Here is a 14,932-nt window from a genome sequence, read left to right as displayed (position 1 = left end):
ATTTATTTATTTATTTACTTCATCTTAAGTTTTATCTTAAGTCTGATCATGTGATTTTATCTTAAGTTTTATCATTTATGTTGGGGGAAATGAGGTTCATTTTACTGAAAATGTACTATGCAAAAAGCATTTAATTTTTAAAACAGGAGAGAACTTTACTGAAGTGGATGGAGATTTTTCACTGAAATTGGTAAAATTTAATAAACTGTCCTTTAATTCATGTGTGACCCAGGATTTTATGTTTCTGTAAGAAGTTTTTTTGTTTGTTTCTGTTTTTGTTTTCTTATTTTATATATATATATATATATATACCAAAGAAATATATCCCCAAATATTCTTTTTTTTTTTTTCCTAGAGAGGGAGTTGGGGGGCAGAGGGATAGAGGGAAAGGGAGAGAGAGAATCTTAAGCAGGCTCCATGCCCAGTGTGGAGCCTGACGTGGGGCTTGAACTCACAACCCTGAGATCGTGACCTGAGCCTGAGCCAAAGTCAAGAGTCAGAGGCTTAACCGATGCACGCAGGTTCTCCTCTGTTTTTATTTTTAAAGTAAGATGGAGGATAATTATGTTGCAATTTTTCATATAAATTCTTAAATATGAATGGAGAGACTTATATGGTAGTCATAAAGGGGAAAAGAAAAAAGAATCCTAAGTGAACACGTTGAATATTAAACTAACAATCAGAATCCTGGCATTTAAAAAATGGGAAGAACCTGGAAGTTCAGAACCCCCCTACTCAACATGGACCAGCAGCTGTCTTTCCTCTGGGGGGCTCAAGAGAAATACAGAATTATAAGTGCCATAGGCAGGACCTGCTTAATTTACATAACCTGCATTTAAATAAGATCCCAGGTGAAACGGGAGAAGTGCTGGCCTCCCTCACTACCCAAACATCTGCTTAACACATGAGCATAAAGACCTGAGAGTTTAAGTGCCTGCCCCAGATTACGTCAACAGAACCAGCTTTCTATAAAGTACACGAATAGTAATTCATTATTTATGATTTTCAGTAACGAGTGACTACAGCATATGTAGCTGGATAATTTCTGCTGTGCACTGGATTAATTGACAAATAGCTTTCTCACAGTTCATTCCACACTCTCCGGGGTGACATGGGAGTGAGAAGCTATACAGACCTGAAGTGGCAGCACAGCCTCAGGAGGGGTCGAACTAAAGTCAGAAGAGTAAATGGAAGACGATATCCAATCTAGGGACGATCGAGACTTGAAAGGGAAGCCAACAAGGAGATGGAGCAAAACGAGTCTTTTATTAGCTTGTTTGTAATTTTACCAGCTTTCTGAGAACAGTTATCACACATTTTAAACATCATGACTGATGCATGCAACCAGATGTGACCCTTTTAAAATGAGACGTGACTTAGGCAAAACTACAAGGACAGAGTAGATGTTTATCTGCATTTTCTCTCTCTATGTTTCGACAGGCTCTGGTGTCATCTGAAAAACAAGAATCAAATAATAGGAAATTTGGCTTCTCAAAACTCTCCTTGGAAAGGTTTGCCTACTATTTTAAGTTCTTATACTTCCTCCTTTGTACAATCTATAGAACAGGGAAAATGCAGATGTAGGGCAACAGGGATCTGCTTGTCTAAAGTTCTACAGAGCGGAGGGTCACACACCACATGTCAGTGAAACATCAAATACCTTTGCAGCTCTGATTAAATACTGAAGAATAGTTTTGGGAAGTTTAATGACAGACTTTGGCAAGGCTAAAATGGCCGATGCAAACTTCCCAATAGCTCTCTACAAAGAAGGACAAAGCAAGAGTGATTAGTAGAAAAACACCAATGACTAATAATTTAATATATGACATCCGTATGAGTTCATCTCTAGAATTACATCAACTAGGTTAAAACGTGCCAATCACTGAAGCTAGAATAAAATGTGCTCTGCTTGTAGGTTAGGAATAAGGAAAATAATCATTGCATGTAATCCATAAACATGGCGAGGATGATCATGTTCTCTCCTTTGCTGAATGAGGAGTGATGGGTATAAGAAAACTCATTAGGATAAAAATAAACAAGTCATTAGTATCTGACAAGCCAGCCGCATGCATGCACACAGACACCGTCTTAAGAAACACACTCAGGTTGCGATGGGGCCAGTGAGGAAGCATCAGAACAAGGTGTCTCCACAAATAATTTGGTTCCTTAATTTCATTGGGAATACAGGGGTGGATGTAAGCCTCCAGCTTGAGAAGACCTGGCCAGCAAAGTAACCATGACCTTTACATGGACACATCATGTGGCTTGATGGATAACCCTCTATGTGTCTTGGAGTATAATAACTGAGAAATAACAGTCCTAACATGTGATTCCTTCACAAAAGAAATATATACCAAGCTTTCACCCCATATGTAACTCTACTGACCAGTCCTCATCTTTAACAAGCATTGATTAGACATTCCCTGGATACACCATACTGGGCTGGTGAGTTATGTAACCGAGAATGATCTGGCAGGTTCTGAAAAGGAAAGGCAACTAAGCTGAAAAAATCAGAACTCTGCTCGATATTTTCAAGATTTCAATCAATTCTCAAAACTTTGGCAACACAAATGAAATGGATTTTCAAAATTTGAAGTACCATTTAAATGACCATTTGTTTCAAAACAAAGCAAGTGCTTTATTTTTATGATCAGCTATTTCACATATCAAAATATAAATCCACTCAAGCGATCCAAAGTGATGCCAGAGAAGTCTTCTTCACCTCCTACTTGTAACAGAAAAATAAAGTTCACCCAAGGAAGGTTTATTTTTTGTTTATAGCATCAGAAGATTTTTTTGATGCAAGTGAACGAAGACCTGATGGGAACAGTGTTCTTGCAGTAATTATACTGATGCTGAGAGCAAGCAGCATTACAGTTTAATGAGGAATAAACAATTTCAGATGGAAATCAAAAGCTTCTGGAAGCTATGACACACATGAACATGGTGGCAGAAGTCTAGGCCTGCAATCAGGGTCTGTCAGAAAGAAAAGCTCTTCAACTAGCGGAGGACCTGGTTTTCCCAACCCCGTACTTACCTGGAAAGCTGACCTTCTTGGAGGTTCTTCCTCTTCCCTTTTTAATTCTTCCTCTTCCTCCTCTTCGCTATCCGTTTCAAACAAATAATAATCTCCACTCCTGACCACTAAGCAAAACAGAATATTTACTTATTTCTTGAAAGAGATATGAGACCATTAAGGGCTCATTAATGAAATGCTCCCCCCCCCCACCCCGGCAAAGATACACAAATTTTCCACAAAAGACCACAGCAAGAGATGTTGGTAGGGAGGAAAAGACAAGAGATGAAGAGAACTCATTCTGGGCTAACACCTCGTGGTGTTGGCATGGTTGGGTCTACAGAGCGTGAGGCCTTGTCTACACCGTGTAAGAAAACTGGCCACTACTGGGTTCATCTGATAGTTTCTTCCTTCTTCAGTGTCAATTTTACCAGATGCATCAGATCAACTCTGCAGCAACCAGTTTTGTTACCAAGATGGCCAAAATAATGGATGGAAAACTGTTAAGAGTTTCACGATTCAGACAATTTGGCAATTTGGGTCCTTTAGACGAGGCCAAAGTGAAGTGGAGGACTTGGTGTTGTCTGAAGGGGTTGAGTGTGTGGTAGAAATGCCAATCAGGATGATTCAGGACCAAGAATCCACATCACCAACTTCTACTTCACTTTCTAATGTGCAGACATGACTCCTCCACACGTGACACAGGGACATGACATATATGGCAAGACATTTGAAAGAGTTCAAAAAAAAAAAACAACAAAAAACCCAACAACAACAAACACATTGCCATGAGGAGGAAATGGGCAGGTAACATGAAAAAAAGAATACAACTGCAAAAACACCACCATCACACTCTGGCTGTTTCTACATGTAGCACGGGACAGACTGAGGCAGGGCAGGCAGGGCAGACAGGGTCCATATGGTTTAGCACTGTTAGGCTTCTGGTCAACCAGGAGCTCCGGTTGCTTACTGAAGTGTGAGGAGAAATGTACTGACCATAAGACATAAAGCACAAACAGTACGGATTGCCCTTGTCTTGCCTGATATTTTCCCCACAAGAACATATTGCTGTGTTAAAAGTTAGGAGCAGAGAAAGCGGAAATGTCCAGAGACTTAAAGAAATTTGAGAAACCAATCTTTATCAGTTTGAGCATTATTTTAAGTTTATCAGGGAAAAGAGACCCAGCATATACATTTCTGATGCTACAAGAACTGTACCATCATTGCAGGAAAAAATATGAATGTTTTCAAGTTATATTCAAGTTTTCAAATGCTGAGGTGTCTTTTGGATGACATCACATGATGTCTTTGGTTTTCTTTTGGATTCATACGTTGTAAGGTAATGGAAAACCTTGGCTTGTTTAAAATTATTTGCTTGAATATTACTAAACATGGTCAAAAGGTCAATAATTTTGCCCATGATTTCAGACATATCTGAAGCCTCCATCCGTGAAGATGCAGAGTGAATGAATTGGGCCTTATATCCTTGAACAGAAGCACTGTAATTCGTTACTTTTATTTTGAAGAAAGAACCAGGCCCAGAATACTGGGTCCAGGCCCAAGGGAATAAATGCAATACAACATAAGGTAAGAATAAGCAAGAACAAACCAAAGTTACAGCATTACATTTGACAGTGGAGAAGACCATTAAAGTAATGCCTTCATGTAAGCTCAGACATTTGCAGGAAAGTTACATGGATTCTATGTCACATGGGTCATTTGGTAAAAACAGAGTATCACAAGATTGAGCATTTTACCCTCATTATAGGATCTAAAATCAACGATAGCTTAAATTGTATTCAATCATACCTTCTATGACTTTTACTCATATGGACACAGGGAGCCCAAACACGTGTTCATCTCAAGCAGTCCCAACACTGATTTGATCATTTAAAAAACTATGAATGTTTATGCAAGAAGTAGAATGAACACATTAAAAAAAAAAAAAAAAGCAGGAAGTGTTTAGGAAAGTCTCCTGTTCTTTTATGAAAGGTTATTGAAATAAAAGTAGGAAAACCACAGAGAATGTTTTCTTTAGTGCTAGCTTCTAATAAGAAGTAGAGAAGGTCTTGCGTATACATTTGTGAGTTCAGAGAGAGATCCTGCCTCCAGCCTGTGTCCATGAACATATCGTGGCTATTGATGTCATTGCTGTGTTGAGTGTGGAAATAACTTTTAAAATCCTACCACCTGTATCCCCAGAAAGCCGGACCTTGATTTCAGACGTTTGACAACGAAGTGAGGCTTGTCATTGCTTTAGGCACGGGGACGTACTTTCCTCGAATGGAAGGTATCATTGAACAGCAATAATGCGATTGTATGTGTGCACATAGGTATGGAAGTGGAAGGTTTGCCACCTACAGACTATGGTAAGATCTTGACTGCTTGCCAGTAATATGAACAACATAGCGACATTATTGTATCATTGACAGACTTACATGAGGGTATTCCAACTACATACATTCTCATACTCCGCACCTGCATGAAATATCTATTTAAAAGCCCAGTGACTCAAGACATCAAAATAAGGGCTTTTAATAAAGTGCTTCCAGTTCTAAAAATAAATTTTGGAACTCATCATGGTCTAAATAATAATCCACATATTCATTCCTTTCCTTTCCTCACAAGCCTGTAAAAGGAAACACATTTCACGAAAAATTTTAACACCATGGTCAGAATCTGATTCCAAACTATGAATTACACACATTCCCTGCATTATTGCACCAAGAGGTGTTGTAACAAGGCACGTTTAATTTAATACCAGTCTTTAAGAACTTGATATAATGAGGGTAAAATGAATCAGAAAACTAAAATCAATAACCTTCATAAGAAGTTCTTTAAATTATTACCAACTTGTAAGATGATTATCAAAGACCATATCCAATTCCTTCCAAAATGCAATGTTTAGATTAAGAAAAGGAAAGACAACTATCATTGCAATGGGAATGAGAAAACATTCAGTATGACACAATTTTGAAATGGATAGGTCTGTCTAAACTAGCAAAGGGCCCTTTAAAAACAGAAAGATAGGCACAGTTTACTTGTGACTTGATAGAAATAGGCTTATAGCACTGCATTGTAGGACCGTTAGCATGACGAACATGGCCAATGAACAATAAATTAAAGAGGCACACAGAATTTTGACCTGAATCTTTGCCTTTTGACTTGGCAGCAAATGAAACAAAACCCTTTAAAACTCATGGATTTTTTTTTTCTGTATCCATAAGCCTAAAAATTCAATATTTGGGATTAAATTGAATTACATCCAGGTATACTGAGCAAATTTTGCATAATACTTTCTGAAATTGGCTTGCTGATTTTAAAAAATTAATTTGGGGGTGAGAGAAGCCAATATCATATCTCAGTGATTCCAAGAATTAGGCATGGCAAAAGATTCGGATCGAATTGACTTTCTAGTGATTCTGAAGATCCTGTTAGTAGAGTCTCTCCCACCATCGTGCGACGCTGTGGGCCTCAGTGATAATCCCTGTCTGATCACATTAGCTAGGCATAAAAGCCTGAAGATATTACAAGTAATGTGTAAAATAATTAGTAATTATTCCATAGTCTAACAAATGTAAGGAGGGTCAGATCAAAATGGATCATTCCATTCTAAGACCATCCACTGGCCAAGAGTGAGTGATACTTCTTTTGCTAAGCAGAACAAATACAGCCCCTGAGTTCCGTGATTCCTCATTCCTTTTCATGATCAGGAGGGAAACAGTAATTCTCTGTGACTATGAAGCTCCCTTTTCCAAACCACCTTTGCTCTTACTTGGTCATGGCGCAGTTTGCTGGGGGCTGTGCAGCTGCGCTACATGCTGGGCTTTGGATTGGGAGTGTAACTGGAGAGCCTTTAGAAACCGGGAAGAGGAAGAGTGAGGAAGTGAATGCATTTTAAGTGATCCTCATCTTTATATCTGATAAATTGCCAAAAAACCTTACATGCAAATGAAATCAAAGCTCTGGGGATAGGGGAGGAGAGACTCATTGGCATCCCTGCCTAGTGCCTTACAAAGAGGGTTACAAACACGTTGAACTGAATGATTATTCTCCCAGGAGGAGCCAAAACTCATTCTTAATAAGGGTTTTCAGCCGTAAAACAAATATACATGAGCAGAGCTCTGGACCTCAGAATCAGATAAAATGGTAGCAATTCTTCTTCCCTTTCTGAGCCCATAAATGGTGCTCGGGAGTGTGTCAGCCGCATGCTGGGCTTTCTTCAGCCAGCACGGTAACCGGCTGATTTCTCTGGAAGAGTCCATCTCCGGGGCCCAGAGACCCATTCGCATCATAGTTTTCCTAAACTCTGACCCCCTATCAAGTCACAAGGAGCAAACCATGCATGGAACACACAGGTTATGGGGACGCCTGCATTCTGGTCAAGGATATAAGGGTTAGAATCGATGAAATCATAAGAGGATCAAGAAAACCTACTGGAAGCATGATCAACCCAAGGCCGCCACCACTGCTTTTTTTTGCCCTTGGCTTTCTGTTTGTCTGCTTCTCCTAAAATAAAATATGTCCAAATATTAATTCTTAGGAAGTGAGAAAACAAATTTTGAAAACCACGCTTTAACAACTCAATTGTCAAAATCTAGACAAGTTGCAAAAGTACATCAGAGGTCAGGGAAAGGAACTATACTGAATCTGAAATGTTTACACATATGAGCAAGTTGATTTCACAAGGCAAATACTAAGTGTTCTATGAACATTATGCCACATTTTCACTTCCTTTTTAGTACTGTAGGGCATATAAAGAAACATAAAAAAGAAGGGATTATCTCTCAAAAAGGCATCTCACACTGAATTCTCCATTGAATTAACAGAAAAAAGCATCACCTAAATTTTATAAGACAATTTAGTGGCAAATAATTTGTAAAAATGCATATATTCCAATAACCAGAAATTTCCTTGTGATTATTTTAAAGCATGGTTGGAAAAAATATAAGTTTATTGCTGATTAGTAGATGCTATGCACTGGAAAATACCATGCATTATTTCTCCATTCCCTTCAAACAGAAAAGCATGCAAACATTTGTAAGAAGACCTTTTAAACTTAATTGGATATAACAAATCTATAATCAGATATAATAAATATATATTTCATTTTCAGTTTCATTGGAACAGACAATAATTGAAGGATATCTTAGCTACCATTATTCAGATGCCACATAAAATATGCATCCATACTTCATTTTTGTATAAAATTTATAGAAATCAAAGACAACAACAGTAGACTGTGTATCTGAAATATCTTCCCTAAAGGAATAAATTAAGCAAATCCAGGCTCATTTTCTTCAGAAACACATCTCTGTGAAACAGAAGCTAAGTTATGGGTTGATTAAATTTGTTTTGCTGAAGAGGAGATACTCATAAAATCGTGGAGTCATTAAATATGCCCTTTATGAAACAAATACATGTATCCCATTCACAATCAGAAGATAAAACTTGCTAAGTTAAAAAAAAATTGATAATATTGGCAGAGTAAGAATAATGTTATTTAACAGCCCTACCCATCATCATGCTATCATTCAACGTCAAGCTACTTGAACAAGAGGGAAATGTCTCAACATACTTTCGTCATCCTCTTCAGAGAGTTTTTGGATGTCTTGGCCTTCCCCTGATTCCTGGGTCAAGCTCAGCATCCTCTCCTTACCCTTTTTGTATTTCTGTTGCCGGGCTTTGATGCGATCCATCCTGTCAAATAAAATAGCAGCAGCAATGCCAAGAACACACCCACAGTCATCACATGGTCAGTTTGGGTTTAAACTTGTATGGATGTTGCTAAAATCACAGACAAAGCAGCCAACATTTGGGACTTAGGTTTTTTTTTTTTTAAATCAGCAACAAGTATCTCCTTGGGGATGTCTATATGTGTGTATATGTATACAACCATGTTATTTTGCTAGTCTTACTAATATGGTCATAATTACGCTAAGGTTTGATACGCAATACTTTATATCCACTTACACCTCGGACCATTGCCATTTTGAACACAGTAAATGATGACATGTAAGTCTTTTATTTTCCCAGGTTTTGCAGTTTTTTAAAAATAGGAACTGTCTAGGTCACATAGTGTGAAGATGCAATGAAAAGGTATAAAAGTGTGAGAACTGTTTTGTAAAAAGCAAGTTGCTCCCCAGATGTTCATAAGTATTCTCTTAGACCACATGACTCTTCTCTATTTCAAATCTAATCTCTTATCAGTTCTGGAAAGAATGTATTATTGCATCTTTAATTATTGAGTCAGTGCTTTTTATTTTGTCTGCTTATTCAGGAAGCCCAACTATTCAGAAACTACAACGCTGAACTCTACTTCCCAGATGTGCCCTCCCGCGGTGTTCCATTTCTTAATTCAGTTTCTTAAAATTCTGCTCAAATTTTTAAGCTAAGTGCCATTTCTGCTTCCTGCAGCTTAAACAACACTTTTAGCTTCTCTTTTGCCATGATTATTACCTTCATTCTTTTATATTCTGAATTTCTGTCACCTAAGAGGAGTTATTCTTAAACAAATGGAAAAACTCAGTGAAGTGAATGATATTAACAGGTCTCTATAATGGGTAAATAGGAACTCATTCTAAATCCGGGTCCAAATTTGTTACTTCTCTCAGCCTGATATAGATAACCAGAAACAACAATAGCAACAGTTATACCATAACTGCTTATATAACAGTTTATATACCTCATATCTTTGATTGTGGAAATAACCATGCCATGGGATGGTGTAATTTATGCTAGCAAACATTTTTGCCTGGGAGAAAGGAGCTGGGAAATGTCAGAATGGAATGAAGGAGTCTCAGCAAACTTGGGGAATTTTCCTAGTGGGGTGATCGAGTCTCTGCTTTCCTGGAGAAAGTGGCTAGGTTTTGAATTCTATGGCCATCTGCTCTTAAACCCAGCCCCAAATGAAGTGCTACCAGTCCTCAGAAGTTACATTTACTGGTAAAAAATTTCACTCTACGAAAATTCGTTTCAAGGGCTATTTTAAAAATTAACTAATTAATTTGAAAAAGAAATTCTCAAATCTCCTAGTAAAGTCAGTCCACTACTTGATTTATCCAGAACATGGTGGTAGAAAAAAGGTCTTGAACTGAATACAGGGAAACAAGGGTTGTATTTCCAGTACTGCCTCTAGTTTGTTGTGGATTTTAAGTCATCTAATGTCATGGGTCATCAGTTTCTTCCCAGAGAGAGTGTATTATAATATCTTTAGAGATCCTTCCAAAGCCAGGACTTTGTATTTATTCCCTTAATCCACAGATAGAATGAACATTTACTCCAACTGAATGGGACCAGGAAAGACCCTGTCTCATTCATTAGCTCATTTAATCTTTATAAAAACCCAGGTAGAATTGTGAACCCTAATTTAAAACAGAAGGTTGAAATTCAGAGAATTGGAATGACTTGCTCACGGTTCCAGAGGAAGCAGTTGAACCAACCAAGACTTGACATTGGTCTTGTCCCACATAGCTCCCCTTTCCACCACATTGCAGCTCTCTTTCTTTTCAACTACTTCCGTTCTCAATCCAGTGAGCATAAGCCACTGTCCTTATGCTGAGCACATACCCAGAAGCTCCTTAACACCAATAGGTTTTTCAGGACTATTGAGGCTCCCTGGGAGGCGAGAGCCAGCTGAACAGGATCAGACAAACCACGATTACAAGGAAAGGAGAAGGAGAGTAAAATCAAGCCTCCTTACTGCCTCTTCAGCTGATCCATTGACTTTTTCTCTTCTTCAATTCTTGCCTTTACAGCCTTTACAATTGTGGCCTGGAAAAGTTCAGCCCCTCTAGAGAAAAACAGGAAATAGAGAACAAATTAGTATTTCTATCCTTCTACTTACCTTCCCCTGAAAATGATTATTAACGGTTAGAAAACATTTCTTTTTGGGCCATTGACTAGATAGAGTCTCCTGGCTGGGAGTGGGAGTCCCAAGACCCCTGTATAGGAACCCCTTCCCAGTGGATGAACAGGGCACAGCCTCTCTGGGGAGGGAGTGGGCTGCTCACAACCGTAGGAGCTCAGTAAAACAAACAAAAACAAACAAAAAACGGTTTGTGTTTTCTAAGATATTAAACAGAATGCACCCCTTCAAACCTGTCCCACAGAACCTTACATCTCAGCAAAGCATTGCTCATCTGACCTTATTATAGTTGTCCCATGAGGGACCATTGGCAAGGAGGAGTGAGTTCAGATTAGTTTTCTACTCAATGAGCAGAAAAGGGTATGGAGTGAGCTTGGCTTCCCTAAGGAAAAATGCAAAGTTGGAGTTCAAGCTCCATCAATGGGATGTTCAAGTTCCTGCCTCTTTGCTTCTCTTCTTCCTATCCTTCCATTCTCTTCTGTTTGTTCTCACTTTTTTAAGCCAACTTTAGGGTTCCCATTGATTTCATCAGCCTCTCTTAATATCTGCAATTCTGGTCCATTGTCATCGGGTCACATCTGCTTGGTAAATCCCAAGTGGGTAGGAAACCAACGGTGTGCCCGCCCTTCGCTGGGCTGTTGTCGGAGGTTCAGAAAAGGTGTGACCAGGCACATTATCTGCTGACCCCTCATAGGCCCTGGAAATTCTTCTCTGTAGTGGCTATTTAAAACTCCCTACACTTTTCTCAAATCTGGAATTCTGTCAAAAGCTTTTCACTCCTAGTAAATAACCTAGTCTCCCACTTCCTGGAAAGAACATAAGTCATGAGGCAACAGTTTGCTCAGCTGCCTACCACCTACCCCGTGGACACCGTTTCCTGCATGGACAGTGAGAGAGGCAACATCCTCACCTGCAGCCTGCCTGAGCTCTGGCCCTTCACCCCCCTGTAGCCTGAGGGGCTCCATACTGCCCTTTCTTCCTCTCTTTCTGCATTCTCAGCCTTCCCGCTGCCACCAAATCCTCCTCAGAAGTATGCAAACATGCTCACATCTTGCTAACCTTAGAAAAAAATCCATGCCCACTGCACAGTTTTCCATCACTTTCCACAGCCTGCATCACTGTCCCTGCATGAATATCTCACAGCCACTGTCCCCAAGTCTTTCCCTTCAACCTCAGCTCACTGGTGTTGGGCTCTGTTCCCCATGTGTTGAGGTCACTGCCTTCAGTGCTCAGTTTTCAGTCTTGTGTTTGTATGTGCTGTCTGCTGGACTTCCGCCTTGAAACAACCTTCCTCAGGCTCCTAATGCACCATGCTCTTTTAGCTTTCCCTCTTCCTTTCTGGCTCAGAGTTGCTGGTCTTCTCTGCCCATCTCTTAAATGTGGATGCTCCCCAGGGTCCTCTTCTCATTCACATGCTCTCCAACCACTCACCTGCTCTAAATCCATCTGTGTCATGATGACCCGCAGTCCATTTCCACCTGCAGACCTATCCTCCCAGCTCTCTGTTAGACTCATCATGGGTTTAGTTTCATAAGCCCACGAGCCCTACAAGTCCCTGGTTGTGGTCAGCATTCTCCCAGCCTAGAGCTTCTCGGCTTCTTTACATTTGGGATTGGCACCACCCTTGGCTTCAACCAGTATCCAGCCATATCACCCACTATCCTCCTTTCCTTTCCACCCCCACCTCCCTTCCTTCCAATCAACTTTCCAGGTGTGCCAATTTGACTCTTACATATCTTCCTAGTTTATCCCATCCTGGTCAGAGCCACTGTCTCTGTCCTGGATCATCAGAGCAGCCACCTACCCGGTCCCGTGTCCTCCACAGCACAGGCAGGGTGGGCTTCTGAAACACCACTATAGCCACATCACTCCCTGGCTTCTTCATATCTGTGGGATTACTTCTAAAGTCATAAACATGGTTTATAAGACCCTTGATAATCGGACCTCTCCCTATCTCTCCAGCTAACTTGTCATCACTCACTATCTTCACCTTCAAATTTCTGTGTCTTGGCCACGCTGAGCTTCTCAGGGTTTCTTCATTAAAACTTCCCCTGGTAACTTCACTTGGGCTGTGTCCCCTGCCTCCCTCCTCTAACTCCTGTTCATCCCTCAGGCTGCAGCTTAGAATGGAAGCTGCCTTGGTTCCTGCCCCTTGCCAGTGGTTATGTACCCTTGATATAATTCCCACAGTTTCTTGAATGTCCCCTACCATCACACTAGTCACACAGCACTGTGTTTGCTTGCTGATATGTCCCTCTCCCCACCAGCTCTATGAGGGCAGGATCAAGCAGCTACCTTCTTGGAACAGAGTAGGCAATGAGTATATCAATGAATGAATGCCTATTCTTCAGAAATTCGTTTATTAAGACATGGCTTTTCGGGGCACCTGGGTGGCTCAATTGGTTAAGCGACTGCCTTCGGCTCAGGTCATGATCCTGGAGTCCCGGGATCGAGTCCCGCATCGGGCTCCCTGCTCGGCGGGGAGTCTGCTTCTCCCTCTGACCCTCCCCACTCTCATGTGCTCTCTCTCATTCTCTCTCTCTCAAATAAATAAATAAAATCTTTAAAAAAAAAAAGACATGGCTTTTCTTTTGCATGCACAAGTTGTACTCTAAACCAAAGAAATCGGTTTCCATTACATGAGGAATATGTTTTCTTAATAATTATGACAACTCCAAGGAAAAGATATTGGCTACTATTATGTCCTGGATGTCTAAGGACCAAATGCTTGGGAGAAGGAAAAAGGCATATTTATCCACACAAATACCTGCTGCTCTATGAGTAAATAAAATTGCTGTTAGGATAAGATGGCATGGACAAATCCCCAAAAAGAAAGAAAAAGAAAAAAAAAAAAGGACAAGACATTGGGCTCTAATGAAACTGATGTCCTGGGTGTTAGAAAAACAATTATAATGGTAAATTCCAGGGTCAATCTTGTACATGAAATGAAGTCACTGTTCATCTATATAGTGAGGGCTTAGGGTACCACAAAGCTCCTCAGATTAAATGTAGGTCCCCTACTGAAAATTCTTTTTACTGGGCTCCAAGTTAGTTAACAAAGGCCAGGAATGGCTTCCCTATAAATGGACTTCTGAAATAAACATTTTGTTTATCCTGGCAGAGGAAAAGAATAGTCTCCAGGAACACTGGTGGTATAAACAGAAGTGTGTTAGTCTAAACCACAAATCAAAATGATAGATTTTTTGGGAAATTTCATATGATACAAGCTGATGTTTATCAGATTATTTAGCACCACAAATCTGATGGGATCTAGCAAGGCCGGTGTCTCTGAGACAGACACAGCAGTCTAGGGCACTATGACCTCATCTCAATTTCATTCCCTTTAATATCTAGTTTTCTTCCCAGTCTTTTCCCCGAAACCTATAAGATTGGGGCAAAAACTGAAAAAAGGGTGGATGGAGTTCAAGAAGATGAGAGCAGTAATGGAATAGAACCAGCGGCCCACAGAAAAAATCAGGTCACTGGGGAAAAAAGATTGAAAGGATGGAAAGGATAAGAAAAGATAGATAAGGAGGTTTAGAAAGAGCCTGGAGTATCACACTCCTCAACTTAAGGTCCGAAAAATAATACATAATTGTGTTTTTCTCCATTTTCAGGAGTTTCTTCTAAACACAGAGTCAGAGAAGGGGAGTGTGGACTAGTCTCTAGACCAACATGGCTTGTGTTACTGCTTTGGCTGAGGCAAGAATGAGCTATGTCTAGTGAGGTGGTCTGTGCCGCGAAGGCTCTAGACAACCAGTCTGTCTTTGACCTTCCATAGTGTCCCAGATCCTTGTAAGTGTGACTTGGCACCAAAGACTTTCTTGTTACTCTTCTATTTTAGGTTTTAAAAGCCTTGTGCTAAACCCTTCTTGGACTGGTTTTCCTAGAAGGAACTTCTTAATTTCTTTTTTTTTTTGCTTTTTATTTTTTTTATTATTATGTTATGTTAATCACTATACATTATGTTCCGTGATTCATTGTTTGCATATAACACCCAGTGCTCCATTCAGTATGTGTCCTCTTTAATACCCATTACCAGGCTAACC

General features: G+C 39.9%; 1 protein-coding gene across 1 annotated transcript in view; it reads right to left on the bottom strand.

Moving 5' to 3' along the window:
* Nucleotides 1-14,932, bottom strand: part of PIEZO2 (piezo type mechanosensitive ion channel component 2) — a 330,637-nt gene that overhangs the window by 31,439 nt on the left and 284,266 nt on the right. The window contains exons 24-28 of the mRNA XM_081802552.1: nucleotides 10,719-10,808; nucleotides 8,595-8,716; nucleotides 7,454-7,525; nucleotides 3,038-3,144; nucleotides 1,661-1,759 (exon numbers count right to left, since the gene is read on the bottom strand). Coding sequence (XP_081658678.1) covers nucleotides 1,661-1,759; nucleotides 3,038-3,144; nucleotides 7,454-7,525; nucleotides 8,595-8,716; nucleotides 10,719-10,808 — 490 coding nt within the window. The remainder of the gene's footprint in view (nucleotides 1-1,660; nucleotides 1,760-3,037; nucleotides 3,145-7,453; nucleotides 7,526-8,594; nucleotides 8,717-10,718; nucleotides 10,809-14,932) is intronic.

The sequence above is a fragment of the Leptonychotes weddellii genome, chromosome 13, assembly GCF_054177405.1.
Source record: "Leptonychotes weddellii isolate Sample4059 chromosome 13, ASM5417740v2, whole genome shotgun sequence".
Classification (NCBI taxonomy): domain Eukaryota; kingdom Metazoa; phylum Chordata; class Mammalia; order Carnivora; family Phocidae; genus Leptonychotes; species Leptonychotes weddellii.
The sequence above is the reverse complement of the archived record's forward strand: the minus strand, read 5'-3'. Positions and strand labels throughout refer to the sequence as shown.